This window comes from Castor canadensis, chromosome 8 (genome assembly GCF_047511655.1).
Source record: "Castor canadensis chromosome 8, mCasCan1.hap1v2, whole genome shotgun sequence".
Classification (NCBI taxonomy): domain Eukaryota; kingdom Metazoa; phylum Chordata; class Mammalia; order Rodentia; family Castoridae; genus Castor; species Castor canadensis.
In genome coordinates this window covers 121,235,857-121,260,209 of record NC_133393.1, presented here as the reverse complement: position 1 = coordinate 121,260,209, position 24,353 = coordinate 121,235,857, and the positions used below count along the sequence as shown (strand labels likewise).

Genomic DNA, 24,353 nt, shown 5'->3' with positions numbered 1-24,353 from the left:
CACAGGCATACATATTTGGTAACTTTTAAAATCAGATTTGGCAGATACTAATCTGTAGAAATTCAAAGGGCTTGAATTTGTAAAGTATTCTCTTATAAGGATTTCAGATTGCTTATGCATAGAATATACTAAAGGGATTGTCTCATTCAAATGCATGATTTAGTATAGAATTTATAGATTCAGCTCCCCTACCAAGCAGAAGACCCAATATTGGCTTTAGAGCCAATATTGCATTTGCCTCAGAACAACACTATCTGCCACTTTAGGGCTCAGAGGTTCCTACTTTGGTCTCAACTCCTCTTCCTCCCTGTTTCCCTTCCCTTCCCTGTTTTTGATTTTGATTTCTTTTGATCTAAGGAAATTTCCCTTATTTTATGTAGATTCATCCCTCAGCTGCATCTGAAAAATTCATTCAGAGCACTGACAGAATACATTTTAATACACTACTAGGCAGAAGTAAATAATTCCGTTAGACTGAACAGAAACATACAGAAGACAAAAAAGGGGGAATATTTTTGTCTTCTGTTCAGTTTTAAGATTCAAAAAACAAAATAAAGAAAACAAAAACAGAAATCTCCTATGAGACATGGGTCTCATTCTTCATTGGTAAGAACTGTGTATCCTATCCATTCCTAACTCAAATGAACTGACATACTTTAGAATAATTGGGAGTCACTTAATTCTAAGGCTACCAAAGGGCTCAATCTTCCAGATAACTGATGCCTGAACAAAATGTAATCAGTAATGTTTCATACAGCTTGTTTCAACTTTTATGAGAAAATCAACCAAGTTATACTGAGATTTACAAAAAGTTCTCTCTTCACACTCTAGGAGAAGAAATAATAGAAACATTTCAAGTTGTGACCATAATCAATATTAAGACAAAATACTGAAACATTAAACTTGGGACAATGTGTGACCTGTAAAGCACTGTAATACAACTGTTTCTGGTATTGTTCTCTTAGGGACTATATGATCAAAATATAAAGATATTTAAAAGCAATTTTTCAAAACATATGATATAAATTCAGTATTCATAATGACTTGTAGAGAGGTCTGTCTGAGGTATTTTTGAAGACATACACACGACAGACCACCTCTATGATCTACCACACTGTTATTGCGTAAACATATTCATGCAAAATACTGTTTACATAGTAAATATCACCATAAAAGATGTAATGTGTAATGCCAGAATCTTCCATTATACTCTACTGTAGTATTAATAACTCAAATTTATATTCCAAAGTGCAACACTGCTCCAATTCGAACTTAAAAACAGCTGTGCAAATAAAATGAGGGTGAGGGGCAGGTATGTAAGATACAAAGTGAGGTATATATGACATATTTGACCATCCAGGAATAGACCTCTACATAACTTAGTGTTTGATATGTGACAGGAAATATGCTAACCCTGTGTATGTAAACCATCTGCCTTCTAAGTCAGATATTTTAACATAATAATCAAACTATATAGTGATATGCTTCTATTTTGGTAAAGAATATCAGGATAATATAATATACAATTTTTACACAAAATAAGGCTATATTCATATTCCATTTATCACAACAGTGGCTGCCAAATAGTCTTGTTTGCCCCCATACCCCCCCATCTGTTTTTGCTCATCAATAAAGGTAAGCAAGCAAAATTCTAGTGGTAGTCATAATAGTTATCTTGCTTGTTTTAAGACTTTTCTTCCTTTGCATTTGTCTAGCTTCAGGTGCGTATGGTGACACATTTATAATTCCAGCTATCAGGAAGTTGAGGCAGGAAGATTTCGAGTGTGAGGCCAGCATGGGTTACATAGTGAGAATGTGTCAAAAAAAAAATAAAAAAGAAAGAAAACCAAGAATTTGTCTAGTTTCTAACACATCATTCCATATTTATGATCCAGTTTTCTGCTGCTTTTGATCTGTGTTTGGTTTTCCAATGTTTTAACTGAGTTTTATACTTCAAGAATGTTGTTCTGGGCTAATTACTCCAGCTCTTTGCACACTGACTTTGATATACCCTGCTAGGCCCTTGTTGGTTCAACCTTTGGTTTGGACCTACAAACTGGCATCTGAATAGAGGGCCCATTTAAGCCTTTTTTGTGAGAAAAACTTGAAATAAAATTCTATTAATCTTTCAAGATGTACTGCATTGGAATATATTCTCAATTCCTTAGGCTGAGCTACATGCTACTCTACTTGAAATAACATGGATAGACTATCCTATTTGGAGCATTTACTATGCCACCTTGAAACTAATGTTATAGGATAAGAAAACAAAGTTGAACACTAGTGCCATATTTTATGCTCTATAAACTCTACATTGAACTGACCATCTGTTTACTAAAGTTTAGTTTATTAAAAGTACCGCTGCTTTAAGCAAATATTCACTCATGAGGATTTTATAAATACAGAAAATATGAAATATCTTGCAATCATTAAAGAGACTGTGGGAATATTTTCTGTAGGATGGAGAGATCATCAAAATATTATGTGTGAACATAAGGTAGTGAAATAACTTATATGTTGCTTTTCTAAAATATAAGAATACAGAATATGTGTGTGTGTATATATGTATATGTGCATTTTTTCCTGTAAACTGACACAAGAAACCTAGTAATACATGTGTGGGGAATTTGTATTTTTTCTATGCTAGTAATATTTCATCTAAATAATGTTATTTGTATCTAATCTAAATAATTTAAAAAACATTTAAGTTACTATGTTACTAATACCTAGCTCATAGAATTAAGTTTTTTGAGAATAAAAATGCTATCTTATATATTTTTATCACTACCACTTAAAACAGAGTGGAACACCGTGGTATCTGATGAATGTTGGTTAAACTGAACTCTGCTTGTCATCTACTTGAGTTTCCTTTTCCCAAAGCAAGAAGCTTTGGCTTTTATGAGCCCCTCCCCGATTTCCTGTTATTATATACAAAGTGCCAAGTAACAGCATTCAAAACAAACTAGGAGTTGCTCAAGCAGTGTTTGTTCAATTTAATCATAAACCCCTTACTTATATGAAATGCAGCCGTCAAGGCAGAAACAGTGATTTTTTTCCCCCCATTTCTAGTCACTTTTCAATAATCTATTCAATACACATTATATAAACATTTATATACATTGATTATGTTTAAGTTAATATGCTTAGTTCTGAAGATAAGGAATCCAGTTTATGTACTAATGGCTCATCAATCCATCAAATTTTTCCCTGACAGCAAAGAAAGGGGAGTGACTGAGTACATGTGTGTATTCATCATCTTTTTTCTTTCAGGTTCTTCAAATGCCCTTTTTAACATGCTCTATTTAAACTCAGTTTAATTAAAATGAGTTAAAATATAGTTAGTGAATACTTGTTAACAGTTTCATGCAATAATGTGTAGGAAAAGATACCTGAAAAGTGATATAACATGGATTGGCAAAGGACTAAGTAGTCAATGTGTTCATCTTCAATCCTGCCAAGAAGCTTCTACCAGTACCTTTATGAATAGCACTGAAGAACTAACACTTCCTAGTTGCCATAAAGTAGAAACATTTACTTTAATTGGACTCTCTTTATATATTTGACAAAAAGCAGAGAAAAAAAATTGCAAATAGCCTACAATGACTACATGACAAGCTCTGATTTAAATGTAAGAAATAAACATCTCAGATCAGCAGGACCAACTATGGGGATCACTCTAGAGGAAGAGTAAGGTGGAGGCTGTGGAGGAAAGGGTATGATAGCAGAATACACTGCCAAAAAGAGAGGATGATACTGTCCCTGGTGGGAAGTACAGAGACTTGCTCTGCTGGACCAGAGATGGCAGTCTAAGAGGGTACTATCTGAAAAGGAGGGGGAGGCACCTTGAAAGGAGAAGCCATCCTCAGAGTAATGATGATAAAGTGCAAGAAGGAAGCAGGCAGTTAAAATCAAAGGTCCTAGAATGCAGGAGCGTATTTTGAATTTAAAGTCACCAAATGTCTATTGTAGTCTCCAAACTGGGCCAATTATTAAACCACATCTTGTTGCGCCTACAGAACAGAAAGCTCTAATATACTCTGAAAGTGAATGCTTCCCTTCATAGAATCTTGTGCTACTGCTGATTAAGAAAATATTATAATTTTAATATTTAAAAAGCTGTAGAACTGTGACTACATTAAAGATTTTCCCTTCATTTCTTTTAGGAAAGATATGAAAATACTGCAAAATAATGAAAGCATCCGGATATGTATACTTAATAGAAATATTTTCCTTACCTCTATTTTTAGGTTCACTTTCTTCCCCTAATTTTTTAATCTTGAAAATCTGTACTTAACATTACAATCATATATTCCTATCTAAATTGAACTACCCTGAACATTTGCCAATTTCTCTCATTCTAACTGTATAATATCCAGAATTTTACTTTTATGCACCTATCCTATAAGATACTTTAGCAAAACATTGACAAAATTCTGATTTGGTTAACTCCATTTCACAAAAATTTTGCCAGTTCTAAAGATGGCTTCTGGTTTACCTAGCTTCTTTTTTTTTTAACTTTTGGGTGTGAATAAATGAAAAATAATCAAAACTTCACATTCAGATAGGTTTTAACACGAAGAAGAGAGACCTACACCATCATTATGTATACAACTACCTGACATAAAAATTCCTAGCAAGGAATACTAGACATTAATAAAGACACCATTAAGCTAATACTAAGAGAATATGGGAAGGAGGGTTAAGGAGAGTAGTGAAGCAGGTGAATTCAAGTATGATATAACTGGCTGATACACTGTAAGAACCTTTGTAAATGCCACAATGTACTCCCACCCAGCACAATAATAAAGGAAAAAAAAAAGAATTTTTAAGTGTTTTAAAATATATCCTGATTTTTAATCCCTTTCAGTGTTAGGTAATGAAAATATATCAGTGTTTGTATTTTTTGTATCATTTGTCTTACTGGCATTTTCTTTAAATAAAAAATATATCAGTCTTTAAAAACTGAGAATTGCTAACATCAATAATTAGATAGATTTGAAATCATATCTTATGGAGAGATTTAACGTAGAAAATGCCTCAAACAAATGTTATCTTAGAAACTACTCAGGATGGAGGGTTGTGGGGTGTTTCAAATCCCACCAACCTATTTTGTACTTTGCTTGGCAGGAATGTTTTGAGTCCAGGGAGCATAATTTTTTTTTTTTTTTTGTGGTACTGGGGTTTGAACTCAGGGACCTGTGCTTGGTAGGCAGTTGCTCTACCACTTGAGCCACTCCAACAGCCCACAGGGAGCATAATTTGAACATTCTTATTTTAATGTAATCTCAGACTTGTAGTTTAGGCTGCTGCCTCTTCAATTCTGTTTTTTTTTTTTTTTTTTTGTAAATACCAATATTCCTTCAGAAATGGAGGTTTGGGGAATGGAATCAAACCTTGAAAGTCTATATTCATGACAAAATAACAACTTTACTACCCCAATAAGAGCATGACTCACAAGTATTTTTAAACAATTCTACAAAATATATGCTATATAAAATTTTCAAATATTTGCAAAGCTTTCAGCATTCACTAAGACCATTTCAATGAAAAACTGTAATACATAAATTGATGTTGCATTAAAATTTGATAGCACTGTAAAATATTAAATTTATAAGAAAATCAGATATTACTTTAATGTTAAATTTAATGTTAACCTTAAATGTAAATTTAATGTTAAATAGCTGAAGGAAAAAAGTGAGTAATAAAAAACAGCCATTATTACTTAAATAAATAAAAATGCACATGGAAAAGTTGGTACCTTTATGCTGGTTTTCAAATTCTTCAGATAAGAGGTGGTAGCAACAACCCACACTGCAAACTCCCTTGACTTCAGACTTGGAAGTAAATATTCGCAGAGTATTTGCAGCAAGATCACCACAAGTATGTAGACCCACCATCAAGCAATCCTTTAAAGACAACAACAGCAAAAGTTTGGCAATTAAAAGGAATGTCAAAAAATTTGGCTGAAGATTTTAAATGCCTATTCAAATAAGTGAAGCTTTTTATAATCATCAAATTCTACTTAGAAAGTATTGAATGTTTTGTATTTTCACAATGAATAAGTATTTCCTTTATAGGCAAAATAGCCGTGATCTCTTATCACAACCTTTATTTCATTTGATGTCTTTTACAACTACTATTTGCTTAACAAATAAATATGTAAATTAACGACTGGCTCAAGTAAATATAGCATGCACTACTAGGATAAAACTGTGATTTGAGACGTTTTTATCATACTATGAGACTAAACAGGGCAAATATTTGATTGATTAAACTTTTTCAGGTTGCTCATCAAAAACATTATAAAACACTGTTATGAAAATATAAGTGGTGCAAATTGTTATTTCTACCCTAACTCCAAAGTGTTTAGTGTACTCATCAGATGAAACATGGTAATATAAAATTCAATATAAAAACTTTTGTTTTATGGGACACAGCAAAGGCAGTCCTGAGAGGAAAGTTTATAGCCATGAGTGCATATATTAAAAATACTGAAAGATCTCAAGTCAATGACCTAATGATACATCTCAAACTCATAGAAAAACAAGAACAAGCAAATCCCAAAACAAATAGAAGGAGAAAAATAATAAAAGAAAGAGCTGAAATCAATGAAATAGAAACCAAAAAAACCATACAAAGAATTAATGAAACAAAAAGTTGGTTTTTGGAAAAAATAAACAAGATCAATAGACCCCTGGCAAACCTGACTAAAATGAGGAGAGAAACAACCCAAATTAGTAGAATCAGGAATGCAAAAGGGGAGGTAACAACAAACACCATGGAAGTCCAGGAAATCATCAGAGACTACTTTGAGAACCTATATTCAAATAAATTTGAAAATCTTAAAGAAATGGACAGATTTCTAGATACTTATGATCATCCAAAACTGAACCAAGAGGACATTAATCACCTAAATAGAATGAAATTGAAGTAGCAATCAAGAGTCTCCCAAAAAAGAAAAGTCCAGGACCTGATGGATTCTCTGATGAATTCTATCAGACCTTTAAAAAAGAACTAACACCAACCCTCCTTAAACTGGTCTACGAAATAGAAAGGGAAGGAAAACTGCCTAACACATTTTATGAAGCCAGTATTATGCTTATCCCAAAACCAGGCAAAGACACCTCCAAAAAGGAGAGCTATAGGCCAATCTCCTTAATAAACATTGATGCACAAATCCTCAAGAAAATAATGGCAACCAAATTCAACAACACATCAAAAAGATCTTTCACCACGACCAAGTAGGCTTCACCCCAGGGATGCAGGGGTGGTTCAACATACGAAAATCAATAAACGTAATAAACCACATTAACAGAAGCAAAGACAAAAACCACTTGATCATCTCAATAGATGCAGAAAAAGCCTTTGATAAGATCCAACACCATTTCATGATAAAAGCTCTAAGAAAACTAGGAATAGAAGGAAAGTACCTGAACATTATAAAAGCTATATATGACAAACCTACAGCCAGCATTATACTTAATGGAGAAAAACTGAAACCATTCCCTCTAAAATCAGGAACGAGACAAGGATGCCCACTATCCCCACTCCTATTTTACATAGTACTGAAATTCCTAGCCAGAGCAATTAGGCAAGAAGAAGGAATAAAAGGAGTACAAATAGGTAAAGAAACTGTCAAAATATCCCTATTTGCAGACGATATGATCCTACACCTTAAAGACCCAAAAAACTCTACTTAAAAGCTCCTAGACACTATCAATAGCTGTAGCAAGGTAGCAGGATATAAAATCAACATAGAAAACTCATTAGCATTTCTATATATTAATAATGAACAAACTGAGAAAGAATATATGAAAACAATTCCATTTACAATAGCCTCAAAAAAAAATCAAATGCCTAGGTGTAAACTTAACAAAGGATGTGAAAGACCTCTACAAGAAAACTATAAACTTCTGAAGAAAGAGATTGAGGAAGACTATAGAAAGTGGAGAGATCTCCCATGCTCATGGATTGGTAGAATTAACATAGTAAAAATGTCTATACTCCCAAAAGTAATCTACATGTTTAATGCAATTCCCATCAAAATCCCCAAATTCCCAAAATTAATGAACCAATAAAGAAATGGACAAGTGAACTAAACAGAACTTTCTCAAAAGAAGAAATCCAAATGTCCAAAAAACACATGAAAAAATGCTCACCATCTCTAGCAATAAAGGAAATGCAAATCAAAACCACACTAAGATTCCACCTCACCCCTGTTAGACTAGCCATCATTAGAAACACCACCAACAGGTGTTGGCGAAGATGTGGGGAAAAAGGAGCCCTTATACACTGCTGGTGGGAATGCAAACTAGTACAACCACTCTGGAAAAAAATTTGGAGGCTACTTAAAAGTGTAACATAGATCTGTCATATGATTCAGCAATACCACTCTTGGGGATATACACAAAGGAATGTAACACAGGTTACTCCAAAGGCACCTGCACACCCATGTTTATTGCAGCACTATTCACAATAGCCAAGTTATGGAAACAGCCAAGATGCCCCACCACTGACGAATGGATTAAGAAAATGTGGTATTTATACACAATGGAACACTACTTAGCCACGAAGAAGAATGAAATCTTATCATTTGGAAGTAAATGGATGGAACTGGAGAACATCATCCTGAGTGACATTAGCCAGGCCCAGAAGACCAAAAATCGTATGTTCTCCCTCATATGTGGACTTTAGATCAAGGGCAAACACAACAAGGGGACTGGACTTTGATCATATGATGAGGTGAGAACACACAAGGGAGGTATGAGGATAGGCAAGAAACGCAAAAAAAAAAAAAAAAAAAAAAAAACCAAGATAGTATTTGATGTCCTTAATGAAAAGGAACTAATGCAGAAACTTTAAAGCGCAGAGACCAATAGGAAAAGGGGACCAGGAATTAGAGAAAAGGTTATTTGAGAAAAATTAATTTAGAATGTAACACATATGTATAGGAAAGCAATGTGAGTCAACTCCCTGTGTAGCTATCCTTATCTCAACTAGCAAAAACCCTTGGTCCTTCCTATTATTTCTTATACTCTCTGTTCAACAAAATTAGAGATAAGGGCAAAATAGTTTCTGCCTGGTAGCAAGGGGGTGAGGGGGGGACAGGGAGGGGGTGGGAGTAAAGGGAGGGGGTGGGGGAGGAGTAAAGGGAGGGGGTGGGAGTAAAGGGAGGGAAATGACCTAAATACTGTATGCACATATGAATAAAAGAAATTTAAAAAAATTATAGCAATATATTATAGTAAAAAAAATTTTTGTTCTAAATTTTATGGAAAAATTCTATGAAATGTTTCCTCTAATTATCCAAACCCTAACTTAAATATATGCACACAAATACATAATGAGTACAAATGTGTACATGTACAGAATCTTACTCAATGTACCAATCATTCAAAAGTTGAATTTACCATAACTTTGACATGACTAGTTTGATTAAAGGAGGAAAGAAGACTTTTTATATAGGGAATTTGTGCTCTATTAGAATAATATAGTTTTATTGCTTGGAATTAAAGATTTTTAGAGAGTTTAGATTTTCCTCCTGATTTTACAAGATACTCTTAAGCCCTCATAATCTAAAGGTCACATTAATAAGTATAAGATCTATGAATTGAAAATAAGTGTATTAATTATCAACTCAGATTTTTAAAAAATTAAGTTATCATGTCTCTCAAATGTTAACTAACTTAACCAACAGCTTGGTTACTTTATAGTAACAACTAACATTAATTTGAAAGATTAAAATATTCATATGTGTTTAAGTGTCAAAGTACCAATTATTAATAAACATTAAGTATATAAATTATGTTATAACCATTATGATTGCAGTGCTGAGAAATACATAGCCTGGGTTCACATTCCAGTTCAGTCACAAAGACTGGAGGTATGACTCAAGAGGTAGAGCTTAAGTACAAAATCCTGAGTTTAAACCCCAGTTCCACCATAAAAACAAACCAAAAAACCACAACTCAGTTCCGTGCCAAGTGTCATTTCACAATTTTTGAAACTTTCCAGTGTCTCAGTTTTCTCATCTATGAAATGGGGCTAACAACAGTACCTCAACTCAGCACTGCTGTAAAACTTAAATAAGTTAATTCCTACAAATGACTTGGTACAATCTCTGGCACACCACAAAATTCAGTTGATGTTTTCTATTTTTGGCATTGTTACTATTTACTTTAAATTATGAATTCAAGAAATCTGCACATCCATGTTTACCACAGCATTATTTACTATAAGTAAGCTATGGAAACATCAAGATGCACCACTAATGATGAGTAGATTAAGAAAATGTGGCATTTATATACAGTGGACTTTTATTCAGTCATAAAGAAGAATGACATTTTATCATTTGCATGTAAATGGATGGAACTGGAGAACATCATCTTAAGTAAAGTAAGCCAGGTTCAGAAAGATGAAGGCCACGTTTTCTCTCATATGTGGAATATAGACCTAATACAAATACAGCAATATTATGAAAAATAAGTCACACTAAGGGGAGGTCACATATGACAGAGGAAGAAGGAAGTTAAGAAGGTGAATATGGATGATGTACTTCCTATACAAGAATGAATATAGTATATTTAGACCTACTGAAATCACCATAAGAAGGGGACCAAGGTAGAAAAGGAGAAAAACAGAGGGGTTGAACAGGACCTGTCTTAGGGGGTTTGTACCAGGGGGAGGGGAAACAATATAAACAAAGAGTATAGGAGGGTGAATATAGTGGAACTATTGGGTACTCATATATGAAAATGGAAAAACAAGACATGTTGAAACTTTTATAGGAATGGAGGTGGTGTGATGAAGGAGAACAATGGAGGGGGTGAATTCAACTATGATATATTGTAAGAACTTTGGTAAATGTCACAATGTATACCCAGTACAGCAATAATTTAAAAAAAAAAGAAAAAAGGCAACAAATAAATTACAGATTAAAAATAATGGAACTATTAACTTGTAACTCAAGTATGTTTTTATAATAGTCTTCAGGAATATATACAATTGTATTCAGAATTAGTTAAAATTATTTTATCAAAAATGTTACATTAGCCCATGTAATCTAGAAATAAGGCAGAGTTAAAATCTAACTTTTCTAAGAAAAACGTTTGCACCTTTAGGTGACTTTGACTTGATAGTTGCTTCAGCTACTATTCTCTTGAAAGCAGTTTTTTTGGAGGGTTTTATGACCACTTTGCTTTTCTTGATGATTAGGCTAGTCTGGACACTGAGCCTGAGTCTCATTATGTAGCCCAGGCTGGCTTCAAACTCTAGATCTTCCTGACTCAGTCTTCTGAGTGCTGGGATTACAGACATGTACAACCATTCTGGGCTTGCATAATTTTTAATCATATACTTTCAACAAGATTTTGAGTATTGTTTTTATGTTTCTCAAAATCTACATAAAAACAGTATTAAAAAATTATGTATCTGAAAGTTCAGTTAAATTAATTGGGTCTGTTTAACCCTAAAAAAAAGTTAAGGATAACCTAATTACTGCTTTCACATATAAGAAAAAACATTCATGAGGAGTAACATTTCCTTTAACTGGTGCTTTCCAAAAATATCTAGGAAAAAGAAAAATTCCTCATGTAAAAAAAATGGCCTAACATTACTGAGCTACTGAACAAGGACATAAGTTTACAAAGAACTCTGTTATCTTTGTTTATTCATTTCTTTGTGAAGAATTAAAAAAAAATTAAGGACAGAAAATATAACATGAAAGCTACTTTGTTTTTGTAAGAAATAAAGCCAAATGATCTCCTGAAACTTCTCTATAAAATTGTTTAAGAGCTATTGTCTTTCAATTATATAGTTTGATATACTTGTAATTTAGGAAAAGTTCAAAACTCAGAAGCTACTCTTGCCTAAGGAAATTGTTTATCTGGTCACCAAGTCTAACATTAAATGTAAAAAATTTTACCCTAGATACTTATTTACTTTAAATATCTGCTCTCAACCAGGTGTGGTGGTGAATGCCTGTGATACAAGCTATTCAGAAGGTAGAGACAGATGGGTCCATGGTTCAAGGCCAGTCTAGGCAAAAGTTAGTATGAGATCCTATCTGAGAAAAAAAAAAAAAAAAGCCCTTGGCTGAAGTAGTAGAGCACTTGCCTAGGATGCTTGAGGCAGTGAGTTCAATCCCAAGTACTGCATTAAAAAAAAAAAAAAATCCAGGGCTAAAGGAATGGCTCAAGGAGTAGAGTGCCTGCCTGAGTTTAAGTCTCAGTACTATAAAAAACAAAAAACTGTTCTTATTGTAAAGGCATGACAAAATGTTGGAAGCAATGTATATATTAATTGCCCTGATTTGATCATTAGGCACATATATTAAAACATCACAGTGTACCCCCAAAATGTACAAATGTACAAGTATTACAGATTGTGTTCTTGTTAGATTTTTGACAGTTGTGGGTATAATGAAAACCTGCTTAGGGTTTCATTTTCTTGGTTTTTTTAGACTGTTGTGATCAAGCAAGATAACATTAACATGCTTATAAGTTATTAAAACTGTTTATAGAACTCTTTGGGGGACAGGACAATACGGGGGCTTGTATTCAGGGCTCTCCCATGCTAGGCATAGCCCACTTTCCAGCATTTTTGTAAACGGAATTAAATGATACAAAAGCAAAATTACCTCCAGATCGTGAATGATGTCATGCAATTCTGAATCAGCAGTGATGAGAGAGGTTAACGGTGAATAAACACTGCAGTCACTTGATTTTGATTTCATTTTTCTTCTTCCTTTATTTGTCTCACATGTTTCTCTGTAGGCTATCTGTGAAGAAGTATGCTCTATGGCATTGATGGGCAAAAAGTCTACGAGAGAAAAGGCATTTTCAAAACACAGATTTTCTTCTCCTTGCGGTTCAGTCTGTAGGTTTTCCACTTGTTTTCGAATGTTAGAAATCACAGAGCCTGAAAAATCTGGCGAAAAATCTGAAGCAGGTATCTCGTCTTGATTTGCAGGACTATTGTTACACACTTTCTCAGTATCTGCTTCATATAAAACACCATTTTGCACTTTCCTATCTTTTGCCATTTTGAAGGCCAGTCCGTTGACATCTGCTCTTGATTGAGTATGGTAATGCTTCCAATGTTTCTTCAACTTCCTGTTTCTCTCCTTAGCTCCACGAGTATTGGTATTTGAGGAATCAAGTCCATAAACTTTTAAGCCATACATCAAAGACAAAAAGGAGCTTAGGTAGCCTTTACCAGAACCCAAGTCGATTACCTGAAGTAAGAAAAACAATGAGTTGAAGAATTTCAGAAAGTTGGCAGTAGAAAGCATTGTAGAAATTAAAAAAAAAAGTAAATAAATGGATTGTATAATTTCTACAACCTGTTGTTTGCTATTTTAATGTTTTGATTTCTATTAAAAACTAACCTTTGGGATTATTCTATTCAACTTTTTCCTAGAGGTTCCAATCAGTGTAAGTTGTCAAGGAAAACAAGTAAAAGACATGAATATTAGAAGGGAAGAAGTAAAACTGTCTTTATTCATATATGACATGATTGTGTCAACAGAAAATCCTAAAGGGTATATAAAAATGATTACAAATATAGTAGGTATACTTAGCAATGTGTCCGGGGTCAAAACTAATAGAAATTAACAATAATTATACTTAAACATAAAAAATATAGTAGCAATGAACAATTTGAAAGTAAAACTTCAAAATATCTGAAACAAATTAATAAAGAACAGATAAGACCTATACACTGAAAACTACAAAACATCACATAAAAATTTAAAAGGTCTAAATAAATATATCATATTTGTGAAATAGCAGGCTCAATATTACAATGGCAATTCTCTTTAAATTCACATAAAGATCAACAGAATTCTAACTGAAGTACTACAAGGGCTGTCCAAACAAATTGACAAGCAGGTATTAAAATTTGTATGGGAAGACAAAGTACCTAGGATAACAATAACAATTTAAAAAACTATAAGGTTAAAGAATATTACTGATTCAATAAGTAATATAATACTACAGTGATGCGAACAGTTTACTAGTGGTATAAAACAGGCATACAAATCAATGGAAAAAATAAGAGTCTGGAACCAGACCTACCCTTAAAAAGTCAATTGATTTTTGACAAATGGCTCAAGGAGAAGACAGCCTTTACAGCAAATGGTACTGGTATTATCTAGATGACTGACAGAAGAAAATGAACCTTCCCTAACCCCCCAAGTAATAGGGATGGAATCCAAATCCTCATGTATGCTTGGCAAATGATCTACCACTTCAGTCATGCTCCCAGCAATTTTATTTTTGAGACGGGGTCTTGCTAATTTTGCCTGGGTTAGCCTTAAACTTGCAATTCTTTTGTCTCCACCTCCTGAGTAGCTGGAATTACAGGCTTATTCCCACCATGCCCAGCTGAAAAAAATAAACTTTTCCTGTCACACATCAAACACAAAGATTAACTAAAAGCAATTACAGATCTAAATATAGTAAAATTTGTAATCTTTTATTGGAAGAAAACATGAGAAAATCTTTGTGATACTGGGATAGGCAAAGATTTCTTAGAGTTCATAAAAGCATGAATGATGAAACAAAGGAAAAAACATTTCATTAAAATTAAAATGTTTGCTATTCACAGTAAAAAAATCAAAATTAAAAAGAAAAAGAAATATTTTCAAAACATGTAACTATGAAAAGGCCTATATCTAGACCACATTTAAAAAAACCCTTACAATGCAATAACTATGGTTGATATTGATGCTGAAATGAATTCTTTTCATCTTCTTTGGTTTCTATGGTCACTGCTAAGGTTAAAATTTTCAGACTCTGGATCTCAATCTATAAAATCTGTATTTGTTAAATCCGTATGTTAAAAGAATAATTAGTATACATATAACACTACTAAACACTGAGTGAATCAAATAATATTGCTATTGAGTGATTTCATGAGAAAGAACTTGTAAGACTTCTTTGGTAAGGACATTCCAATTTGGACTAACTTAGACCTCATCAGAAGTCATAAATTTCAGGTTCTGTTTATTAGGAATAATCTCCATTGTTATGAAAAAGTTCCCTCAACGCAGGTTTGCCATCATACATTAAGCTATTTCAAAAAAATATTTTCTGTGCACTTTAGAAATTAAAATAAATCTTTTATTATCCTTTTTTTTTCTTCAGTACTGGGGATCGAATGCACTACTTCATGCTAACTAGATAAATAAGACCACTACTACTTAAGCCAGAGACCCAATCTTTTTGCTTCCAGTTTGTTTTCCAGATAGGGTCTCTTGCTAAATTTGCTCAGACTGGCTTCAGAAGAATCCTACTATTCTGCTTCCCCAGTAGCTGGGCCACAGGCGTGTACCAACATGCCTGGTTTGTTTTTGAGATGGGCTTGCTAACTGTCTGGGCTAGCCTCAAACTGTGATCTTCCTATCTCTGCCTTCTCAGTAGCTGAGATTACAAGTGTGTAACACCTACTCAGCACACAACAGATATATTGGAATCCTATATTATTTTCATAAATCTTTTTGTAGGGATATGAGAAATAACTTACTATTTTTATAGGCCAATGTAGATAATCATTAATTTTAATTTTAATATCTATTTTCAGGCATCAATACCTTTCACAGAGCTCTATTTCAAAATAGAAATAAATCAGGATTCAGAGAATCCAAATCCTAAAAACATAATGTTTTTGTTATTAAAATGAGGCAAGTACCCTAGACCACAATTTCCATTCACTTTAAAAAGAATGCAACATTAACAGCCATAATTTGTTTTTACTATAAATTGGTTACAGTGAGAACATATCTTTCTTTTTTTTAATTTTTATTTTATTCATATGTGCATACAATGCTTGGGTCATTTCTCCCCCCTTCCCCCACCCTCTCCTTTACCCCCCCCGCCCCCTCCCTCTCCCCCCCACCCCCTTGCTACCGGCAGAAACTATTTTGCCCTTATCTCTAATTTTGTTGAAGAAAGAGTGAGAACTTATCTTTAAAGGACCCGATGTTTAAAGCATGGTAGAGGAAGCCCATCTTATTCACAAATTTATTACATGCAGTTTTGACCAAGCCTGGCCAAAACATACATGCACACATACATAAATAATTCAAAATCAAAAACTTTAAATTTTTGCACATGCATTTTGCAGCTCAGTTGACGCAGAAAAGCTCTCAGACAGTCCCATGTTGTCATCAGTTGTGTTTAAATCTTGTGGAGTCTGCCCCTTAATTTTATATCCCTGCCTTTAATTTTGTGAAAATATGCCTCCCCAAAAAACAAATGGTGCCCAAAAACCAATGTAAAAGTTAATATGCTTAATTTCAGTGATAAAATGAACATTTTAGATGTGTTCAAAGGTGGAATATCTTAAATGGTCCAAACAATGTATGCACATATGAATAAATGAATAAGAAAAAGGTGGAATATCTTTAGCAGAAGATGGGTGGCATTATGAGCAAAAAATGAGTGAAGAATCCATGGTATAGTACTGAGCTCTGTATATTCTGAGTATTCAGGGTTTTTCTTCCATGGCAGTCACCTGGGAACCATATACTGATGGTTACCAAGGGTCTATTATATTATTTAAGGACATTTTAAAAGCTTGACAATGATAGTAGAAAATGTAATTTGAGTGATACCAAATGATAGTATTTTAACAATTGAAAAACAGGGAAATATGCTTGCCTGTTTTATTCCATAGTAATCAGCAATACTGCAGATAAGTTCTGACATTTCCTGAACTTCATGAGATTTTTTCATATTCATAAACTCAATTAGCTTCATATTTTCACCTGAATGAAAATAAAACAAAATTGAAATACTGCTATTAAAGTGAAACTGAGTATGAATTGTCAGTTGACACGTTTTTTCAAATTAAATATGAAAATAACATACAGTCCTATTATGATATCTGGGTAACAGATCTCTATTAGTTTAGCTGCTATGACTCAAATTTGGGTTAATAAAATAAATGAAAAGAACTACAGACTATTATTAAAAAGGGTCCCCTACAAAATCAACTTACAAAAATCAGTAGCCTTTCTCTACAACAACAATGAACTAACTGAGAAAGAATATAGGAAAACAATTCCATTTACAATAGCCTCAAAAAAAAAAAAAAAAAAAACAAATACCTAGCAGTAAACTTAACAAAGGATGTGAATGACCTCTACAAGGAGAATTACAAACCCCTGAAGAAAGAGACTAAGGAGGAAGACTACAGAAGGTGGAAAGATCTCCGTACTCATGGATTGGAAAAATCAACATAGTAAAAATGGCTATTTTACCAAAAGCAATCTACACGTTCAATGCAATTCCCATCAAAATCGCAATGACATTCATCACAGAGATTGAAAAATCTACCATAAAGTTCATTTGGAAACACAAGAGACTGCGAATAGCCAAGGCAATACTCACAATACCTGACTTCAAACTATACTACAGAGCCATAGCAATAAAAACAGCATGATACTGGCACAAAAACAGACATGAAGAAAAGTGGAACAGAATAGAGGACCCAGATATGAATCCACATAGCTATGCCCACCTTATTTTTGACAAAGGTGCTAAAAACATACGATGGAGAACAGACACCCTCTTCAACAAATGTTACTGGGAAAAGTGGTTATCTGCCTGCAGAAAACTGAAACTAGATCCATGCCTATCACCCTGTACTAGTATCAACTCAAAGTGGATTGAGGACCTTGATATCAGACCCAAAACTCTGAACTTAGTACAGGAAAGATCAGGAAATATTCTGGAAACAATAGGTATAGGAAAACACTTCCTCAATGGAACTCCAGGAGCCCAGCACCTAAGAGAAAGGATGGACAAATGGGACTACATGAAATTAAAAAGTTTCTGCACAATAAAAGAAATGGTCTCTAAATTGAAGAGACCACCCAGAGTGGGAGAAAATATTCAGTGGCTATACATAAGATAAAGGACCGATAATCAGAGGATACAGGGAGCTCAAAAAAACTAAACTCCTCCAAAATCAATGAACCAATAAAGAAGTGGGCAACTGAACTAAATAGAACTTTTTCAAAGGAACAAATCCAAATAGCCAAGAAACATATGAAAAAATGCTTACTACCCCTGGCCATAAAGGAAATGCAAATCAAAACCACACTAAGATTCCACCTCACTCCTGCTAGAATAGCTATCATCAAGAACACCAACAACAACAAATGTTGGCGAGGATGTGTGGAAAAAGGAACCCTCATACACTGCTGATTGGAATGTAAGCTAGTACAACCACTTTGGAAAACAATACGGAGGCTTCTTAAAAAACTAAACATAGATCTGCCGTATGATTCAGCAACACCACTCCTAGGGATATACCCAAAGGAATGTGGCTTAGGTTATTTCAAAGGCACCCACACACTCATGTTTATTGCAGCACTATTCACAATAGCCAAGTTATGGAAACAGCCAATATGCCCCACTACTGATGAATGGATTAAGAAAATGTGGTAATTATACACAATGGAATTTTACTCAGCCACAAAAAATGGAATTTTGTCATTTGCAAGTAAATGGATGGAACTGGAGAACATTACCTTAAGCAAAGTTAACCAGGCTCAGAAGGCCAAAAATCATACGTTCTCCCTCATATGTGGATTATAGACCTAAAACCAATGCAGTAATATTATTGTACATGGGTTACACACTAAGCAGAGAACATGTACAGGAGGAACAGGGAAAGAGAAGGAAACCTATAACTTGAATGTGGCTGATATGCCCACTGTAGAGGAGTGAATAAAGTAATCTCAAACTGGCAGAGGCCACTATGGGAAGGTGACCAGGAAGTAGTGAAGAGGTCTGGTAGAGATGAATCAATGTGGGTTGTAATACACATGTGCATGGAAGCAATGATAGGAATCTCTCCATATAGCTATCTTTATCTCAAACTAGCAAAAATGTCATGTCTTTCATATTATTATCTCTTATGTTTTCTCTTCAACACAATTGGAGAAGAGGGCAGAACAGGTTCTGCCTGGAAGCGAGGGGGGTGGGGGCAGGAGGGAAAGGTGGCCCAAACAATGTATACATATATGAATAAATGTACAAACAATTTAAAAAAAGGGTCCTTGACACAGCAAGCAACTAACTATAAAGGAAAAAACTGATGAATTGTACTATAAAAGAAACTTTTCATCAAAAGACAACTTTAATAGAGTGAAAAGATAAGCTATATAGCGGAATAAGTATTTCCAATACATACAGCTGCGAGAACAAAAGAAATTTCTATACATAAGAAAAACATTACCCAATAGAAAAAAACATAGAAAGAACTTTGTCATCTCACTACCTGTATTATTCAACACAGTAGCTACCAATTACAAGCATTATTTACATTTTAAAGAACCCACATGAAACTGCAAATTAAATTTCTCAGCTGAACTAGCCACATTTGAAGTACTCAACAGTTACATGTGGCTAGACCATCTCTATACTGACCTTTCTATTGTACAGTTTCAGTGTTATTGCAGAACACTCTACCAGATAGTACTTTGAGTATACACCATATATTCTACATTATAAAGTATATGAAAATGGCCAAAGGTAGCCAACATCATCAGACATGTGGGAATTAGATGATGAGAAACTGAAATATAGGGCTAGGATGATTATTGTGGCATGACAGCGTTCACATTTGAGAATGCCTGGGAGTAGACTTACCCTAGCATAACTATACTGGGAAACAACTAAGACTTTGTTGATAAAGTCTTTCCAGGTGCAAGTGGTAGTTACTCAGGATTGGGCAGATGGCAGCCAGCACCTTCTTGGTAACATACTAAGGACATTTTAGGATAGGATTCTGTTAGACAAGTTGAATTCCACAATGGACACAATGACATTCTGCCAGCAGATATTATCCTAGCAAATAAATAAAAGTAACATATTCTGGGACAGGGAATGTATTCCCTCCATGCTCACTTGTCACCTGCATGTACACCTACTTTGCTTAGTTAACTCTTTCTTTTACTGGGCACAAGACAGTGTCCATCTCGACCTTGACTGGTGGCTTCCCTGTTTGTTTTGTCAGGGATACAATATTCTGTTTCACTGTGGTGCCCAAAACACAGTCATTGAACTTTATCAGCTGGGGGAAAGAAATAGGCATGCTATCCTAGATGCAGAGGTGCAATCAGTTATTGCTGGATGGCAATAGCTGGGATAAAGTGCTCACTGTTTTTGGACCAATAGACCACAGCCCCATAGCGAAGATGCTGGTGAACTTATTTGCTCTGGGAGAAAGGTGATGAAATAACTTTGCTTAAGATAATTAGAGAGATAAAATTTAAAAACAGTAAAAGAACTGTATTCAAAGGGCAAAAGCTCCCAACTCTGTTGGGTCCACTTTTAATGAGTGAGCAATTATCACCAATAATGGGACAGAATTACATCTGTCTCCTAGTGAGATACATGAAAAAGGAATTATTTAGGTAGAATTTTTGTCAAAAATTTACAACTTGAATCTAATGGGGGAAAAATATCAAACAAACCTGGCCTGCATGCATCAAAAGTATTAGGAAAAACAAAAGAAAGTTTGAAGAACTGTTACATATTGAAGAGATTAAACATTACAACTAGATACCACAGATGAGCCTGGAATAATTCTTAAGAAAAAAAAAAGCTAGAAAATACTTTTCAAAACTTGGAGAAACTTGAATACAGACTGCTTATTGGACAGTATTCCTGAATCAGTGTTAAACACCTGAGTGTGCTAATGTGCGACGGGGTTTGCAGGGAAATGTCCTTGTCCTTACCAGATACACGCTGAGGCACTTGAAGGCTCTTGAGGGTACTGTGTTATGGTCTCCATACCTTATGTTTAAAGGATTCATAGAGTGTGTGTGCATGTGCTGTATGTACATAAAGAACTACAACAAATGTGTAAGGATTTAACAATTGGCGAATCTAGGTGCAAAGCATACTGGATTCATTGTAGTATTTTTTTTTTTTTTAAATTAGTGCTACTGGGGACTGAACTCAGGGCCTCTCACTTAGGCAAACACTCTACTGTTTGAGATACACCCTTAGTCCTTCATTTTAATATTCTTGAAACTTTTGTAGATTTGGAATTTTTCAAAATAAAAAAATGAGATATTAGACAGTAAAGCATTTTGTGGATAATAAAGGTCTGAGATTCATTATTTTATTATTAGAATAATAATCAGATCCACTATTATTATTATTAAAGCTGGTTCACACTTCAGTACTGAGGAGTGCCTTTTTTAAAAACCATACACTCCCAGTCTCTACTTTTTTTGAGACAGGATCTAGGTATATAGCCCAGACTGAGGAACTACAGTTCTCCTGCCTCTGCTTCCCATGTTCCGGGATTACAAAATGCACCACCAGGCCAGGCCTGTTCTTTTCCTTTTAATTGGAATGTACTGTTCATTCACTTTTAGAATAATTATTGATACAGCTAAGTTTTAGTTTATGCTATCACTTGTTTAATTTGTGCCTTCCCCACTTTCTGATACTCATATTACTGCCCCATAGCTCCACCCCTGCCCATGTTCCCCACCTTCTTCCTGAAGAATTAGAATTAACCCACTAAAACAAAAATAAAGACAAGGATTTTGAAATTTGCAGTAGACCACTGTCATGTGTTTGAGGGGCAGGAACTATCTGAAGATATCTAAAGATAGCTGGAGCTAATTTAGGAAAAAATGTAGAGACCTGTAAGTTTTTCTTAATATGGTAAAGAGAAAAACCTGGTCTTCTGAGTAAAAGCTACTTTAGCAGGGCTTATAAAGTAAGAATATACTGCAAAGACACATATATGCTTCTAAGACACATATATTGCTTCTAAGGTCCTAAAAAACATACGTATATACACTAATCACACATACCAGTTCTCCATTTTTTATTTCCTCGGAGGGCTAAAAACAACTCTTCTAAAGGAGTACATATTCCCAAGTTTTGTACAGAATAGTATTTTGCAGCCTGAGCAAAGGCTTCTGCACTCAATAGCTTCTGTGAAGTTTCACAAAATATTTTAGGAAATTCAGTAACACCTAAAAAATCAGAATAGAAAAAGAAACATTAGCAAAAATTAAATAATTAATAGCCAATCCGTATGAGATTTCAAAGCAATAAATGAACATTGGGGTTTTCCAGCAAATTATAATATTTTCATTTCAAATTTTAGCAATATTGGTAGTAGTTCCATTTATCTGTTATATAAACTATTACTATTTGCAGCAACCAGTTTAATATCTTAAAGCTCAAATTAAAATTGGGCCTTTTTCTCATTCTAACAGTAAAAACAAAAAAACCTTAGCATTAAGAGCAGTAATATAGCTATTAAATTATGAACTGTCCTTTCTGACCTACAACTGTGCACCTCAAGTTCAGAACTTGTAACCCTTAGACTTCCTATTCACACTGCCCATGGAGCGACTGTAAGAAGTCCAGTATGTCAGCATTACAGATCTAAAAGTACAACTTGGTTATGATCTGGTGAAACAGCTCATTTATCTCCCATGTCTAATTTTAAGCCAGATATTCTGTAAGTTTAGTATAGTAATTTTCAACAGTTTCTAAATGCTCAAAAATTGAGAATAGAATAGTAAACTATTACACTGTTCACAAATATCCAGAGCCTCCCTTCATATGACGATTATACACCCTATTAAACTTAGGTGTGGCTTCATCTCGCCTAGGCGAACTATACCATTTTCAGACATAAATTTTAAGAAGAATCACTATATTTTTCCTCCCCAATTCTGTAATCTGTGTCCTTTGGGCTGATCTCTGAGTGACTACAACAAGGATAGCAGTACTGTTAAAGTTCAATGTTTGACAGAGCATCTAAGTAAACCACATTGCTTTCAGTCATGTTAATAAGTTATGGCTTATTACCACAGTTGAACCTTGACTGTTCTGATGCATATACCTTTTTTTTTTTAACAAAAAGAAAAAGAAAGAAAAGCATTCCAATTTGTCTATAGTAGTTCAAAGATGCTGCCTGGATAAAAGAGTCTATGTAAGCCCATTCACTGATAATTATTTTTAAAAACTAAAAACAAACAACACCCTCCCAATTCATCCAATGGTATAATGAAGTATGTTTAAAACATTTACCTCATGAAAACATGGTTCAATCTAGGGAAAAGCTTTGGGTCTACAAAATAAAACAAAACATCCCATACCATATAAAACATATTATATGCTATCAGATCTTCCCCAGCATTGCTGATCCTCACAGTTATTTATAAAATTATAAAAAATTCACTTAAACACAGAGAAGACTGAGAGTATTTGACAAAATCTGAAAGCAACATAACTGATGAAAATTTACAGAATTCTAAATAAAAACCACATCTCAAGCTAATATCATTTTAAAGCTAATACTTCCTAAGTTGTTGATGTTAATATGTAACAAATTCATTAAGAAGAAAATCAGCAGAAATATGTAACTTCTACTTTTAAATCAACTAAATAGAAAGTAAGATCACAAAATTATTATAGTGAATTTATTTAAGATTTTTTTATTACAAAGTTCTTTGGACATTTTACAACTGAATTTACTAATGTAGCTAAAAGTAATAAAATCCACATCAAAATATTTAGGCATGATACAGAGGGGAAAACTCAGTCTACTATTAAGTAAGACTCAGGTTTAATAGCAGTCTCAACATCCCTAGGTTCCAGTGCAGTAATTTCTTAGAGTGTGACAGAATAAGAGTACTAAATCTCAATGTGCAAAGGGACCATTATAATAGTTACTGGACTATGTTGCCAGCAAAAAGAAATGTGATGTTTCTGTTGGAAAAGTAAAAGTTAAAATTAACTAAACTCTTACTGAAAATACTTGAAAAAATTCCAATTCAACCTGAAATAACTTGCTTTTAATTATAACCCCCCCCCAGTAATTTCAGAAAATTTGAGGCCAAAATTACAATATTATCTTTATAATGATGATGATTAATTTTTAAAGGATAGTGTTCTGATTCAGTCTAATAGTTTGTCATTAGTGCAAATACCAGTTTACTTAGCCCAGAATTCCATGAATAAATTTTTTTTGAATTATGAAAATGTAACTTCTGTACTTTATTTTCAAGTGATTCAGCCTGTAACTTCCATAATTTGCTATTCTTAGAGTCAGTTTTACTTCCATCTGTGAAACAGTATGTAAGAAAGTTCTATAGCAGTGGTAATGGTAGGAAAGTCCTCATAGTGTGTCACTGTGTGTTTGTATAATCCATTTCAGACTGGCAACTAGTAAAACAAGCTATAGTACTACTTAGATTTAGCCAATTCTTAGATATAATTTTTACCAGAGGAAAGCTTTGTTTTTTAAATTTGCTGCACATGAGTATTATGAGGCTTCATTAATTTGCACACGTCTCCCTC

General features: G+C 33.9%; 1 protein-coding gene across 15 annotated transcripts in view; it reads right to left on the bottom strand.

The window, feature by feature from the left end:
* The window catches only part of Mettl25 (methyltransferase like 25), a 94,819-nt gene that overhangs the window by 64,368 nt on the left and 6,098 nt on the right, over positions 1–24,353 (bottom strand). For all 15 annotated transcript variants that reach the window (XR_012450921.1, XR_012450917.1, XR_012450925.1 and 12 more), the window contains 4 exons: positions 21,848–22,012; positions 16,662–16,768; positions 12,638–13,234; positions 5,759–5,906 (listed from right to left, as the gene is read on the bottom strand). Coding sequence is in view for 5 of the 15 variants with exons in the window: in XM_074084054.1 (XP_073940155.1) it covers positions 5,759–5,906; positions 12,638–13,234; positions 16,662–16,768; positions 21,848–22,012 (1,017 nt within the window). In the remaining 10 variants the exon portion in view is untranslated. The remainder of the gene's footprint in view (positions 1–5,758; positions 5,907–12,637; positions 13,235–16,661; positions 16,769–21,847; positions 22,013–24,353) is intronic.